The following is a 15,619-nucleotide window of genomic DNA, read 5'->3' as shown; positions in this document are numbered from 1 at the left end:
TTCTCAGCTCAACTACAGTTCTTATGAAATGAGAAATGAGATAATAAAGTAATCTGAAGCTTTATGTAACTTTGAGGTATATATATTCAGGGCAAAAAAAGATTAAATATAATAATTATGTTTCTGTTTTTGTCCTCTTATGACAGTGTGGTCAGATAATATATATAATTTTTGCATTGGACAATACGCCAAAATGATACTAGTGTTCCAATTTGAGAGATTCCATAAGAAGTATTAATGAAGCACAGTGTCTAACTCATGTTTAAAATATTTCTTACTGCTATTAGCAATAATTACTTCCAAATGAAACAGAACCTACAGAAGCCAATGATGTAATTTGTTTATCATTGTAGAAGCAGAAACTGTTGTGTACTATTGAGTACCAGCATTGTGATTCAGGACTGTCACCTTCAATCCTCATTACTCACAAATAACTACAGAAATTCATATTCTGAACTTACCAAAAATGTTGCAGTGAATTTCTACATTCTGCATTTCTACATCTGCATTTCTTTAATGCTTTGACAACCTTTAATAGGTCAACCCTCAGAGAATAACTTTAGCACTTTTACAATGTAATGCAATTTCAATATTCAAACAATCACAGTGCCTGATTACCTAAAAAGCCCTAAAAAGACAGAATATTTAAGCAATACTAGTTGGAGATACAGAAATGTACTGAAAGAGTAACACTGCAACAACTAGAAAGTCTCTTAGAAAAGAAAGGATAAAGTACTGTTAATGGAAAGTACAGCAGACCTACAGTATGTGAATTTCTCAATATTCTTGTCTGGAATCCTGTGGTTCACTAAAACTGACAGTGAAACGAAGGCAGTTTCCTTCAAGCTCCACTGGTTCAGACAGAGCATGTGCTTTTTTTTACTATGTAACTATTTTTAGTAAAACCCTCACTGTTTTTGTGTTAATTATGTAATTATTTGATGAAATCTCTTTATCCAATGTGAATTTACAGGGTTAACAGCTATAATACCATTATGTATTAGGAAACACAAACAAGTTTATGCGCTAGAAAATAACTCAGAAAGCTGTTTCCTAACTCACAATTATAAACTGATTTTCATAGCTATAACGTGTATGCATTAGCAAGGATTCCTTCTTTGTATTTTGTTTCCTGCACAGACACTTCTGTATAAAGCTATAGTATTAACTACTTAATCTGCACTAACTAGATCTGAATTATGTATTTATATATTTAAAAATACACAATGTTATGACAAGCTAATTTATTTAAAAATTAAAAGAACTTTACATAAAAGCTTTGCAATGCAGTGCTTAATGAAATGGTTAAAGAATCTGTTGGTTTAATAATATGAATCACAATATCTTGAGTATTTGACGTAAGAAATGTAATGCCAACACCATTTTCTGTTATAAAAGATATGTAAAATTGCATATAAATAAAAAAATTACAAAAAGTGGATTAAAATAATACGATAAGTATAAGCACATACGTTATTTTACACAAGAGGAGTCCAACTTTTTTGGTGGTTAGTAGCTAATTGACACAAGGATCTCATTCAGCCTTCTCTTGAAAGAAGCCAGGGAATGGTTTTTCAGACTGCCACAAGCCTTCAGTTTTACCTTTTAGTTCTATGTGGTTTCCTTTTGTGTTTTCTGTTTTTCGTTTCAGTGTTCATTCCGAGCAAGTCTGCTGGGTTGGGATTAGCAACACCATTGAATATTTATATCATGTCCTCTCATCGACCCTCATCTGTTCAAGACTACAAAGGTTGAGCTCCTTCAGCCTGTCAGTGCTGATCATTCCTTGAAGTCCTAGAATGCATTTGCTTGCTCCTCCATGGATTCCAGAGCATTAATATTTTTTCTATAAAGTGGTGACCAAATTCATACAATATTCTAAATGAGGCCTTTCTAGTATATCATACATTTTTAAATAACATTTAGCAATTTAGATTTTGGGGTTTTAACTAAATATATCCTAACATTTATTATGATGATGATGATGATGATTATTATTACACTTATTTAGTGTTTTTCTTGACACTCCACTCAATGCGCTTTACAGGTAATGGGGACTCCCCTTCATCATCACTGATGTGTAGCCCCCACCTGGATGATGTGACGGCAGCCAAAGTGCACCAGTACGCTCAACACACGTCAGCTATCAGTGGGGAGGAGAGCACAGTGATAAAGCTATTTGACGGATGTGGATTATTTGGAGTCCATGATTGGTGGGCAGGAAGAAATTTGGCCAGGATGCTGGGGTAACACACCTACCCTTTTTTTGAGAAACACTGTGGGATTTTTAATGACCACAGAGAGTCAGGACATTGCTTTTACGTCACATCCGAAAGACTGCGCTCAGTATATTGTCCCCATCATTTAACAGGGGCGTTTGTGCACACATAGAATGAAGAGTGGTCGCCCCTTAATGGTCCCACTTACACCTCTTACAGCAGCAACCTTAGCTGTCCCAGGAGGTCTACCATCCAGGTATCAGCCAGACTCACACCTGTTTAGCTTCAAGTATCCTTTTAACTGCTTCTCTGTAGTCTAGAAGATGTAAATATTTTGTAAATGTAAACACCCAAGTCTTTTTCAGATGTAGTCATTCAATGTATCCAATTTTTTTTGTAGTTTAAAATTGTGCTGCCCGCATGCAATAGCCTGCGCTTGTATTATCAAACTCCATATGCCAGATGTTTGCCCAGTCTTGAATTTTATCAGAATCTTTTTGAATTTCATTTGTTGCTTCTACAGTATTTCCTTATTTGGTATCATCTACAAACTTGATTAGTTTATTGATTATACCACCATTCTGATCAGTGGTCCTAGTACAGAACCTACGGTATTTCAAGAGTTACATCACCCTTAGTTGAGTATTTACTCCTATTTCTCAATCCAAACACTTCGTTTTCCTGAATCCATACCACCTGTAATCTGAGAGTTAATTTTTCATGAAGATCATTATCAAAAGCCTTCTAAAAGTCAAAATAGACCATATCAATGCTCTGTGTGCATCCATTACTGCTGTTGCTTGTTGAAAGAACTTTAACAAGCTGTTTAGGCAAGACCAGCCTTTTCTAAATGCATGCTAATTATTCCCTAATAACCAGTTTCCATATAGGGTAGTCTTAGGTTTAGTTCTAAAAATTTTTTCCATAACCTATCCAGCCATGTTGTCAAAAGTATCCTGGCATTTTTTAAGAAATGGCTAGATGAGATTCTGAGAACAATTTGCTTCTAACAACCAAATGTGAGACTGGCAGAATGGCCTTGTCTCAGCCGAACACCTTATGTTTTATGTAAGTTCTATTAACTACTAATTGGAATTGAATTCTGACTTTTTTAAATCTTCAATGTCAGACATTTTGGTCTATAATTACTTGAGTTTTCTCACCCTTCTTATAGATGGGCACTACATTAACAGTTCACAGTTAACAGTCCATGGGTACTACCCCTGTTGTGGGCAACTGGTGGAAGAGTTGTGTCAACAGCTTCTAAATAACATCTTGTTTCCTTCAGTACAATTGATGAGATCACATTGGACCCTTGGGATTTATTCATCTTGAGTGTCTCTAGTACCCAAAACAGCTCTACCTTTTCTATACTAATACTGTTTAATTGAAAACTCGGTCCTTTTGCTGCCTGAGGCATGTAGTTGATGTCTTCTTCAGTGAATTCCTGAGATAAATACTACTTTAGTATATCAATTATTTTCCTTTCAATTTCTAGAAGGTTCCCATTATACTTTAAAAATTTTAAAAAATATATATTCATAGAGAAATGTACTAACAGTTACAGCAAAATAAGACTAGTATTGTAGGTATGTGCCTTTAGTATGGGCCACAAGAGAAAGCATCTCTCTCCTAACTTTATATTTTTGCACCTAAATAATAGAGTATTATTGAATTTCACATTGTAGGAGATAATGTCCTGTTATAAAATGTTAAAATGATGATATGCATTTTATATGTAAATGTGATGGCTTATCAGAGTGCTTTCTAACCAATTAATATTTTGAAAGCTGAAGTGAAAGCTGTCAACATAGTACTAATGTGAAATGTAAGTGGTAACTGTTCTGTCTGTACATTTTTTTATTATTTTACAACACAATAAAGGAAATGAATTTATATTATAGAAGAATGATTGTGGTACTGAATTTTTACTACAATCCATGAGTGGTAAGTGTGGTCCAAGTGTGTAATACAAACTTATCTCAAACTACATTGCAGGGAACTGTCATCATATTGACAGAATTGTTTAAAAAAAAGCTTAAAGACATTTAAAGTCAGATTAAAACTTACGATCTTGTCAGATTATTTTTTATTTATATACAAAGATACATACATATACAAATGCATTTTAAATATATTCTTGTTTTCAAGCTGAGGGACTAAGAGAGCCCAAACATGAACAGCTACAGCAAAAAGAAATTAGTCTACCCAGACAACCTGCTTTTAAATCACATAATAAAATTTGCTCCCCTCCAACACCAGGTAACAGTTTAGATGACAGCACTGTCACAGATATTGAAGTCCAGATACTAGTCACAACACCTTCAATCCATGCTTGCGTCACCAAAACCACAAAAAAAAGAAGTAGTGGTTGTTGGAGATTCCATTCTCATTCAAACTGAACATTTACAAGACATGGACATGAACATGGTACTTATGAAGGCGTGAGCTTCCTTATCTACTAGAATCATTTTTACATCATCTGAATCTTGTACCTGTACAGCCATGACATACTACATTACATCTAAATGAAAATTGAACCACTTGGCCTGACATAATGATACAAAGAAAAATACAGAATCACTTAAATAAGAATGGGAGGGGGACGAATCCCCCCCAAAAAATCTGCAAGATGCATTCATAGGGAGTAGAAAACAAGTTAAAAAATTAAATATCAAATGTCCAAGTAATTGTGTTTATTCATAAATGCCAGAAGTATTAGTAATAAAATTCAAAAGACAAGAAGCTACGGTACTGCATTAGCATGTGATTATGCTCCACCTGGAGCCACTGAAACCTTAGTATATGGACAGCCCCAAAACATGCTGGTTTATAAACTGGCCCTGGTGTGAGTGTGTGCATGTTTTTGTTTATGTGTTTATGTGTTTTGTTGAATTGTTGATGGAGACTACTGGAACAGGGGGAGGTGTGGCCCTACTGTATATCAAAAAGGGCATTCAAGCACAGGTCCATAAAGATGTGGATGAATAGAATTAAACTGTATGGCTCTATGCTACAGTGAACTATTCATTCTAATGAAATCTTACAATGTGAAATGAAGACATCAAGACCAACTGTATGGGAATGTAAATGTAGAGGAATAAGTGCTTTTCATAGAAGATTTAAAATTTTACATTTAAAAAATCTGAATGTCAGCAACACAAAGGGAAAAGGTGATCATAGTTAATGCTTTTAAATATTTATTACTCAGAGAGCCTTGAAGAAGGAGTTCCTATATTGATCTAATATTCTGAAGCATGATAAAGCAGGAGAAAAAATATTGGAACCTTTCTCCAACACATCTTTAATGTCTACCTATCTGCAAGCTCTTGAATTTAAATGATATGCCAGAAGTCAAAACATCTGAAAAATCTATCAAAAACAATCCAAGCGCTTTAAAATAATTTGATCAAAATAATGTATCCATAATGAATACAAAGCAAAAGTAAATATTGTTGTGACTGATGCGACAACATTTATACTGTCCAATTGGATTGCCTTAGAAGTTTTGAAACATGAAAGAAAACATATGATCAAAAGCTGCTCCTAATAATTTACTAGGATTTTTTATTTAAATGTAAATCAATATGACCTCCATATTAGAGAATAAATATTCAACATGGATCGTTCACTCCTATGGAGATCATCAGTCCATCTTCCATAAGAAGGAAGAAGACGATTAAGGGGAAAAAAGAAGAACTGAGAGAACAGGAACTTGGATAGATTGTTTCTCTAACCAGACTAGCAACCACATTCTGTCCAGGTAATCTGAATGCTGAGAAGTGACAGATGTTAAGCTTTACTAAAGAGTTTGCCGACTTGAAACTCATTTCCTATATTGTGGTATCCTAAGGCTATTTTAGTGATGCATTGTTAGAAAGGGAATTGGTTTCCACTCATTTATAAGTATCTGTGTTTTAAAGGGGGAAATTTAGTCATGGGTAGGATCCATTTTTCCTAAGACAGTTTTTCTCTATTTTAGTCTGTTGAGGTGTTTAGTTGGTGTATTCAGATCACAGGGACAGAATTACGGAATTCTGTAGTAAGAATCTAGAAAACACTGTTTGTTTCTGAACATCCAGACAAAACAACAGAATCCAATTATAATAATAATAAACTTTATTTTATATAGCGCCTTTAAAGGTGGGTTCTCAAAGCACTAATTTGAAAAATCTAACTTTGGTTAAGACAATATTTTAAAAATGTAAAGCATTATTGTTCCTGTTCAATCACTCTTTAAAATCTCAGCAGAATCATACTTTTAAAAATGTAAATGAAGTGTATATTTCTTTCTGCCCAAAATGATTTGATGTTTTTGCCGTTTTGAGAGTGTAAGTGGAAATCAGTTTAAGTTGTTTTCGGTCCAAAAACACCTGTCTTAACAATAACAAAGCCAAAATAAATTCCCAGCTGTCAGCCACAATGACATCTTAGGACAAAAAAGAAAAAAAAATCCAAAAGAAAGGGGTATTCTTCCACAGAAACTCAAACAAAACATAATATGCACACTCTGGAATCAGGCCAAAGGATCTTAAATACAACAGAATATTTTATATAATCATTCATAAACATTAAAAGTCAAAACAAATTGTTAAGGAAAAATACCTTTTTGTGAGACCTCACAAAAGGAAAATTTTTAAAATGATTCCTTCTGATGTTCCCCCTAATCTCTTAAAGCTTTTAAACACCACAAGGTGAGATTCTCCAACAACATTTACACCTGAAATCATACTCTCTTACAGTTTTGTAGAGCTGACAAAAGGCTACACAGACTAAGTGATTAATTAATACAGCATACAACAGCACATAATGGAATTTGTATCATCTGTCTTGAGTGTTTTTGAGAACTCTTTTAATGCAGATTAACATACAATAGAGAGTTGCTTATTCAGCTCTTGCTTGTAGCCTTAAGACACTTTGTCTATAGGAACCTGCTAAGGGTGTAATTACACCTGTTATGCTTAAATTTCAAACACATGCATCATCTTTTTTCCTCTGCTCCACCCCTCTTATTTCCCTTGGGCTTATTTCACCAGAATAGAAACTATTTTGTGAACTTTAAGCCTATCTGGTCAACATAACAAAAGTTTCTACTTTACAGTATGAATTTCCTGTCATCAATTTCCTTTTAATGGCTTTGCTTACAGGACATTCATATGGATTTTCTACTTTTTAGCATCTTTAGTTCCTATTTGCATAACTGAAAAACTTGGAAATTAAGACTTAAAATGTTCTTTACTTGCGTCATTGTCAAGTCATAAGAAACATGTGTACGACGGTGAAAACTAAAAAATATGCTCTATATAAAACAGTAGAGAAACATCTTTGGGTTGATACGCAAAAGTAAATTAGTGAAAACCAGGGTGAAGGTATCTAAATAAAACACATTAGTGACCAAGTTCCAGAATAAAAAACACAAATTCATAGTTTTTCATAACTTATATGGTAGCATAAATTAATAAGTCTTCTACAAAATCTTTATATATATATTTGGCGACTATGGGTACACTTTCCTTCTTTAGCAGCGTTGCCTCTGGCTGAACTTGCATGGCTGAAGTATTAAGTTTACATTTCACTTTTCACACTTGGGGACTGCTAAGTGGTTTCTAGTGACATTCTAGATATATGACAGCCTTGCATGTCAAAGGTCACAACTCTACACTGAAAAATTAGACAAAAGTCCTAGAACTGTAATCCTTTCTGTCTCAGAGAGGAATAACGAAATATGAAATATATCCCTAACCTTCAGCAGTGTTAAAGATTTTTTTTAACCTTGTAATCTTACAAAAGCCTTCCATGGAACATTTCCCAACAGAAATTCTAATACAGAAGTATAGTGTATATATAGTGATATAATTTAAAACAGTAAAAATCTCTTAGACAAAAAACAATGACTTTATGTCATGGCAAATGTCATGATTAATAAAAACAATGAACAGATATCAAAATCAGTTATTTTCATCCAAATCACTGAATGATTTAATTGAATAATCCTTTAAAATCCCAGCTTCACCTTTTCATATAACACACAAATTAAAATTGAATTCAAAAGTATTTTATCTTATTTCACATTTTACATTTATGAACACAAAAGTATATTAATATCACAAACATGCTTGGTAAATGTAAAGAGTATGTAACAAATACATTCAGATTACAACTGAAATATGTATCTAAAAAACACAAGTACACATTGAACAGGAGGAAGTCATTGGATTCACTAAGTAAAGCAATTCCAGCACTGAATTTCACAAATTCAACTTCAGTTGTATCAAGAAAATACAGGATCAATATTGCAACAAGGGAATTTTTCAGTAGCAAATTATATATAAACATATTTAAGAGATAATGCAAACACTGTGGATTAAGCAAGTAATCCAAACAGTTAATTGCTTGTCTAAATATGACGTTATACCCTTTAGTGTAAATATATTTTTTTGGTCCTTAAGATATATATGAAACATAAAACCACAATATACAGTAAATATTAAGGATGTTTTAGTATTACGTTTTCTTTGTCCATCATAAAAATATCTAGAAATATATTTTAATAATCTAACTGAAAAGCAACAATTTTAGAATATTGTTTTCGAAAAGGTCTCATCGAGGTACTGTGTATAATTCCATGTTAAAAAATATCCTTGTTTTTATTAGTAAACAAAAAGACAAGAAAATTCTACATAATACATATTAGTAAGCACTTGATGGATTAGTGCCTTTGTTAATAAAAAGAAAATGTCTTCTACTAAAACTTCCATTGTCTTTGTCTTGTGTCATGTTCTGTGTTTTTAAATTATACATCTCCTTTTCTGACAGTTTACCATTTCTAGATGAAGATGTAGCGGTACATTTGTCCCACTCTAAAATATCTACAAATATAAATAATTTACATTTTTCAAATATTTGGCTACAAGCTGTGGGTGTTTCACATTATCTGAAACTTATTGGGAACTGAAATTTCTCATGTAGTAATGTCTATGAAACTGAAGCTTCCACTTCACCAACAGGTTAAAAACAAAATTAAAAATAAAATGAAATGTGAGTTTTTTTTTTATTTAAAACAGGAAACATTGTCATATACATCATGATATACAGAAAATAACAAAACATACAGAGAGGTTCAGGTCTTTGTTTACAAAATCTTGAAGCATTCATTATTAAAGACCACTTAATTATTTGAATAGTCTTTGAATTTGCAAAAAGAATATGGTATCTTACAAGGAACAATAGGTTTATTCCATGCTGAAAAAAAAGAAGAAAGAAAACGCAACGTTTTGGCCATGGAGCCTTCTTCAGGTGAAGCCCTCCACACCTGAAGAAGGCTCCACGGCCGAAACGTTGTGTTTTCTTTCTTCTTTTTTTCAGCATGGAATAAACCTATTACTTGTTCCTTTGCAGCTTACGCGTGCTGACGCAGCCACCCACCTGAACTACTATTGTATCTTATATTCCACAAATGTTAATGTAATTTTTTTAAGGTTAACTCATTAAAAAAGCAAGCATCATAAATTCACAAAAAAGGGGATAAGAAGGTTTTGAGATTCGCTATATTGTACACATTTATCATTTTAATTGTTGCATATAGTACATGCCATAGTTTCTTGGACTCCTCATAAATCCATCCTCACTGTGAGTTCTTCTATTCAAGTAAGAGCAAGGATTTCATTACGGTCATGTTGATAAAATAAGGAAATGTTAAAAATAAAATAAATAATTTATTAGCTTTTTGTTTATTGATAAACACCCTAAATACAGTATTTCATTCTAGGAAATAGTGATTCTTCAGAAAACAAGATTATATATGCCTGGAATGAGAACAATGTTTCTCAACAAGATGTCCATTGGTTTTATATGCCAACAGGAACTTTTATAAATTATGGACTGTACAAATAATAATAAAAATATGTACATACATTCTCTTTGAGAAGCATAAACACAGTGAAAGGAAACACTGATTTAAATTCTTTATATTATTTTCTGTTTTGAAATATAGAAAACTGTGTATATGTGTGTCTAAGGCCTGTTGAAAAAAAGTCAACTATTTGAAATAATGGTAAGGTCGAATTTTTCTTTATTTTTTCTATCATGTGTGGTCCAGGAGCTGGACCATGGCCAGTCAGTAAAGTTGCCTGCTGCTTTGCAGCGCACACTGGTGTAGTCAGTTTGTGAAACCTCTTGCTGTGCCGCAGATATGATCACTATGGAGTTCGAGTTCCTGGAGAACAACAGGCCTGTGGGGAGTCACCAGTGCTGGAGGAGGGGTTGTGGCTGGTTCACTGCACTGCACACATGGAACTCCGAGGAGGATTCACAGTCCGTGCCACAGGCTCCTGACTGTAATTCACAATATCTGCCTTCACTACTCGCTGATTTCAGAGAGAAGGAAAAATGAGTTAGTATGTAACTCTTTTCTTATTAAGAACAAATATTTGCTTGTCAGTGTATATATCCCACTGTCTACTATAACTTTTTTACATAAGTCCTATGACAACAATAGGGGAATTAATTCTTAAAATAAGGTATGTAAAGTATAGAAGTGTTGTTTGAGATTAATTTGAAAGCTTATTCCTCCACAATTCCTGGTTCGCCTGACTAAATGACAACTATCAAGGCCAACCTCATAAAAACGTTAGTCACTAAAATGACACTGATATCAGGTTGCTGGCCGAGGTGGTTCAAAATGCTGCTGAAATTCATTAATGAACGGTTAGTGCTTAAAGTGTAAGAGCCCACATATTTCAGTATGAGATCAGTTGAGTTCAAAGACAGAGTGATGAAGATCAATGGAAGAAGCTGGAAATTAGGTCCTATGAAGTCTTTTTTGACTATTAACCCAACTTTCATATGCAGCCTTTCACTTGTGAAAAGACATTTACCCCCGGCATCCTCAGTCCAAAGAATTGTCCACTTAGTGTAAGTATTAGAGATCTCAATTAACCAAGAATTTCTGCACTGAACAATTAGTGAAGAATTCTGAAACATACTCACATACTCTTATATGTGTGATTATGAACACAACATATAAGAGTAAAACACAACACTACTGTTAGAGGAGTGAACTATGCCAAGTGGTTGGGGAAAAATGCAGAAAGCCATTAAGCAGAAGAGTAGAACAACTCGGACTTCATAACAATGGACCTTTAAATAACTCTTCTTTTCCACCATTCATAATTAATGACTATGAGCAGCTGAACCACCCACCAATCGTTTAGCTCTGGCCCCAAGTGATTAAATCAGTTTCAGACATTGAAGCTTCACCTTCGAAATTCAAGGTTTAAAAGTAGTAGAATGGGGCCTGACTAGAGAAATTATATTTTTCTTTCGTAGACTGGAAAAGAGAAGTAGTAGTATAATATTTAGGCCAAAGGTGACAATACTAAAAAGGACAAAGAAAAGACAATTGTAAGCATCCTATTCTATTAACTAAATATAAAGTCTAGACTTACTCTGTCACTTATTCTCTCACTTTGGTATCAGTGACCAGTCTTTGCATAAAAATTAACAATATTTCAAGATGATTCATTTAAAACACGACCAGTTGCCAACGCAATGTAATGTTAAAATCTGAAAAATAAGTTTTGTATGTTTGCTATTCAACAATACCTTTCAAGTGTATAAGCAGAAAGATTAATGAAAGTCACTGTGATTTCAATGTGTTATTTGTGTAAATAAATACGAGAAATCCAAAACAAATCCCATACACCTTGTTAGATTGACATCATAAATTAAAATGGGGAAATATATACAAGTCTAAAATAGTTATCATTTTGGGGCTTTTGGACAAGGGCCTCTATGTTTCCTTCTACATTCAGTACCTTCTACCAAAACTATGCAACAATAGATATATGTAACACAATATATCTATCTGTCACATGAAGCACCTACTTTAACTACTGTATGGAACAGACTTTACTTTGACATTTCTCAGAACTTGTATCTAGGACCTCCTCCTGTGAGTAGTTCACCAGCTCTGCCCTCACAATACCCTGTCAACAAACCAGCCCAAGGCAAGAATAAATACCAGAAACATAAGTTAAATGGAAAAAAATTGAAGACAATGATAGCAACATAAGTCATGAGAAAGGAAAAACAATTAAAATGTACTTAAAGTATATAAAATGAAAATGAAGGTATCATTTACATTACATGAGGAAAATATTATGAATTATTAAATTATGATACAGCTTAAAATTAAGCTGTCTTTAGTTTAAAATGAGCAGCTGTGGCATTTAATTAATACTGTGTGCCACAGATGCTTAATTATAATACAAACCTGGTACGTGGCGAAAAGGACATGCCTACTATAAATTAAGTAGTTCCTTGAAATATAGCAGAGAACTACAACACCCATTTACATTCATGAAGAGCAGTTAAAGCAATGGTTAGTTTTTCTTTTTGAACATGGATCCATTGAGAACTAAATTAGCAAATGATAAAATATAGCTGCAAACAGAAAATGTCCTTTTTAACTTTTTTATACCTCTGCACATACAGTTTTGCAGAAAACATTGAGATAATAAGAAACAACTTCCTCATTTTCTGCAGTATAACAAATTAATAAGGGGTGTCAGGGGTTGAAATTGGCTTTATACAATACATAAAAAGGGAAAAAGAACAGTTGAGTTTAGCATTTTTAAACTGTAACAAAAAAACTAAATGAATGACTGACTTGTACTTTGACTTGGTTGATGTCGTTTTAAACATGTGTCTGGTGGCAATTCGTGTATAAATAAATGACAAACAACAGCGTGAACTAGACTGGATCTCCAGGTGTACCTTCAGACCGAAGCCTGCTTAAAACAAAATGCCTTTGAGATTTATTAGCTGATGATGTGTTATGTTGAGTTTCTAATTGATCAACTTCAGAGTATCTTATCTAATAAACACAGAGCATGATTAAATGGGTTCCCATGCTGATGTTATCTATGCAAAGGCCACTGACTCCCATGTAAAGCTCTCAAAACCAACCAGTGTTAATAAGACTTATTTGGACTCCCAGGTCTTGGCCTCTCCATCAACCCTGTACATCAGAGATCAAGAAGGACTTCTGGCAACTGGCAGGCAATTAACTGCTCTCGCAGTGTTTGTTGAAAATCTCATGAGCTAAACACGTCACACTTAGCGAAGTATAATGAAGTCAGTATGCTGAAGTGCTGTGATTAAAAAGAATGGCCTCTGCACTGCATAAACAATGTAGACCAATAAAAATATACTTGCTTAGATTATACACAGTTTTGCCTGTCTTGGGCTTATAACACTCATATTTTAAGTTTACACTAACTTATTATGAATGTGGAAAGCTCCAAGAAACTGTTACGGAAGAAAACACTAACAAAAAACAATTCAAACACCTACTAAATTCTTAGTCCTGCGGGATGAGAGGAGTGTGCACATATGGCTCTAGGGCAAATGTTGGAACATTTAGACATGTCGCTGAACCTATTTAAGAAAGTCCAGATCAAAAATAAATTGCTATTTCTTGTTACGAAAATGAATCTGAATATTTTAAAAATACATTAAATTACTCACATTTAATTAAACACTATTTTACATTGTGTTATTGTAAACAATGTTATTTTTAAATTTTACATTTACATTTAAATATATGAATGATGCACAAATCCACTGTTTATTTTTAAATTAATTTTGGCAAAGTGTCCTAATTTTGTTGATTGGTTTTACATTACTGTAGATTACATTTAGTATTGGCTTATGGAGTGTCCATGGACAATAACAGTAAGACTGCGAAATAAAAAAAGAAGAAATACCAAAAGCACAGAATTAACTAATTGACATCAAAGCTACAATTTAACTTTATACATTACATCTTATTTTAATTTAATATTATTTGTATTCTTTAGTAAAGAACAAAATAATATGGTGGTCACTTTATAGATTTTAACATAACTCTTACACGAGTTTGTATGAGGCACTAAAAGCACAAATTCAGATATTCTCCATGGTCAGACAGTGAAAGGAATCTTATTTGGGTGTTTTGATTAAGGCACTTAGCTGATTTTGACAGACCAAAAAGGGATGCCAGTATTTATTGTTGCTTGTTGACAACTCCAGAACTATATACCACAATGAGTTAATTAGTCATCCTTACATTCAACACTCCTCCAAAGACTTGCCCAGGGTCATAGGAGATGGCCTACCCTTTGCCTCCCCTCCTACGCTTTCCACAGTCAGTGTGTCTCCACTGAGTCATATCATAGGAAGAATTAATAGCTTTTTAGGAGCTTTCTTAATCTTATCACTTCGACCTACAACTCTCTAGATTGCATATCTGATAGGTGGCCATTTGTAGCATTCAAATATAAAGAATAAGGCTACAGCCTCCACATTTTTCAACATCATTAACTTCTTGTATTTTTCAACATCATTAACTTCTTGGATCTACATTAATGAGTGTCCACAGCTGTAATGAAGAATGTGCATCACAGGAAATATCAGACATACAAGGGATATCCAAAGCTTTGTGAGAGTATTAGATCATTTAGCAATGGAATACAATGAATGTTATTTTTAAATGTTTTTCTATATTTAAAATCATCATACTTCCTAAAATCATTGAATCCAACTTTGTTCTCACCTGTGACTGTTCCATTTCTGCTTTATTCAGTTTTATACCGAGAATGTCAGCAGCCAGGCGCTGAAAGCACAGGAAGACCTCGAATTGACAGGGATAGGAGAGGGAAAAAAGAAAATACTGGGTATCAGTTCTCACATAAATGTTTTTTTGTTCTTTTTATTTTAGTTTTTAAATCACGTGTTCAGGTTTCTTCTTTTTTTAAGCAGAATTTTCTAAAGGAAATGACAGCAATTCTTCTGTTCCTAGCTATTCAAGTAGGGGCAAAACCAACTGTTCGCATCATAATATCAGATGTTACATTTGGGGTCAATGCAAATATTTTAACCACCTAAAGAGGGGCCAATAGAGTTCTGTAGTTGCTAAAACAATTAATACTCTTCACATCATATGTCACTTCCGCTTAATTCTTAAAAGAGGGAAATGTAAATAAAAGTGTCAACAAGGGGGGAATGGCTGATTGTGATCTGCTGAAACAGCGAAGTGAAGATCTACAGTGACAAGATATCATGAAAAAAGACAGTTGCATATAACTTGAATTCTAAATTAATTAAGTCTAGATTCAAATTTATTTCAAGTGTACTTTACATTAATTTTGTCACTGCATGCTGTTTTCTGATGATGTTTAAGAAAATAATTTTAAAAAGCAGGCAATGCTCTGTAAAACTGGGATATCTCATTTTTTACAGTTTGTTATCATGTGTTTGGGTTAAAGAGTGTTGGACGTGGTGAAGTAAGTCTCCTGAAGTTCATAAACATTGCACTAAACACCACATCACACTGCCAAATGGGGGAAACATAACATGTC

At 33.5% G+C, this 15,619-nt stretch overlaps 1 protein-coding gene across 3 annotated transcripts in view; it reads right to left on the bottom strand.

The window, feature by feature from the left end:
- Positions 1–9,585: 9,585 nt before the first annotated feature.
- The window catches only part of rab28 (RAB28, member RAS oncogene family), a 40,099-nt gene continuing 34,065 nt past the window's right edge, over positions 9,586–15,619 (bottom strand). The window contains exons 6-8 of one of the 3 annotated variants that reach the window (XM_088924851.1): positions 14,815–14,892; positions 12,133–12,205; positions 9,586–10,585 (exon numbers count right to left, since the gene is read on the bottom strand). In XM_088924851.1, the coding sequence (XP_088780977.1) occupies positions 10,461–10,585; positions 12,133–12,205; positions 14,815–14,892 (276 nt within the window). In that variant the 3' untranslated portion in view covers positions 9,586–10,460. Of the gene's footprint in view, positions 10,586–12,104; positions 12,206–14,814; positions 14,893–15,619 lie in introns of all 3 variants that reach the window. The other 2 variants (XM_088924833.1, XM_088924842.1) reach the window with 2 other exon arrangements.

The sequence above is a fragment of the Atractosteus spatula genome, chromosome 1 (genome assembly GCF_055471065.1).
Source record: "Atractosteus spatula isolate fAtrSpa1 chromosome 1, fAtrSpa1.hap1, whole genome shotgun sequence".
Taxonomy (NCBI): domain Eukaryota; kingdom Metazoa; phylum Chordata; class Actinopteri; order Semionotiformes; family Lepisosteidae; genus Atractosteus; species Atractosteus spatula.
Note: the sequence above shows the minus strand (reverse complement) of the source record. Positions and strands in the feature narration are given on the sequence as shown.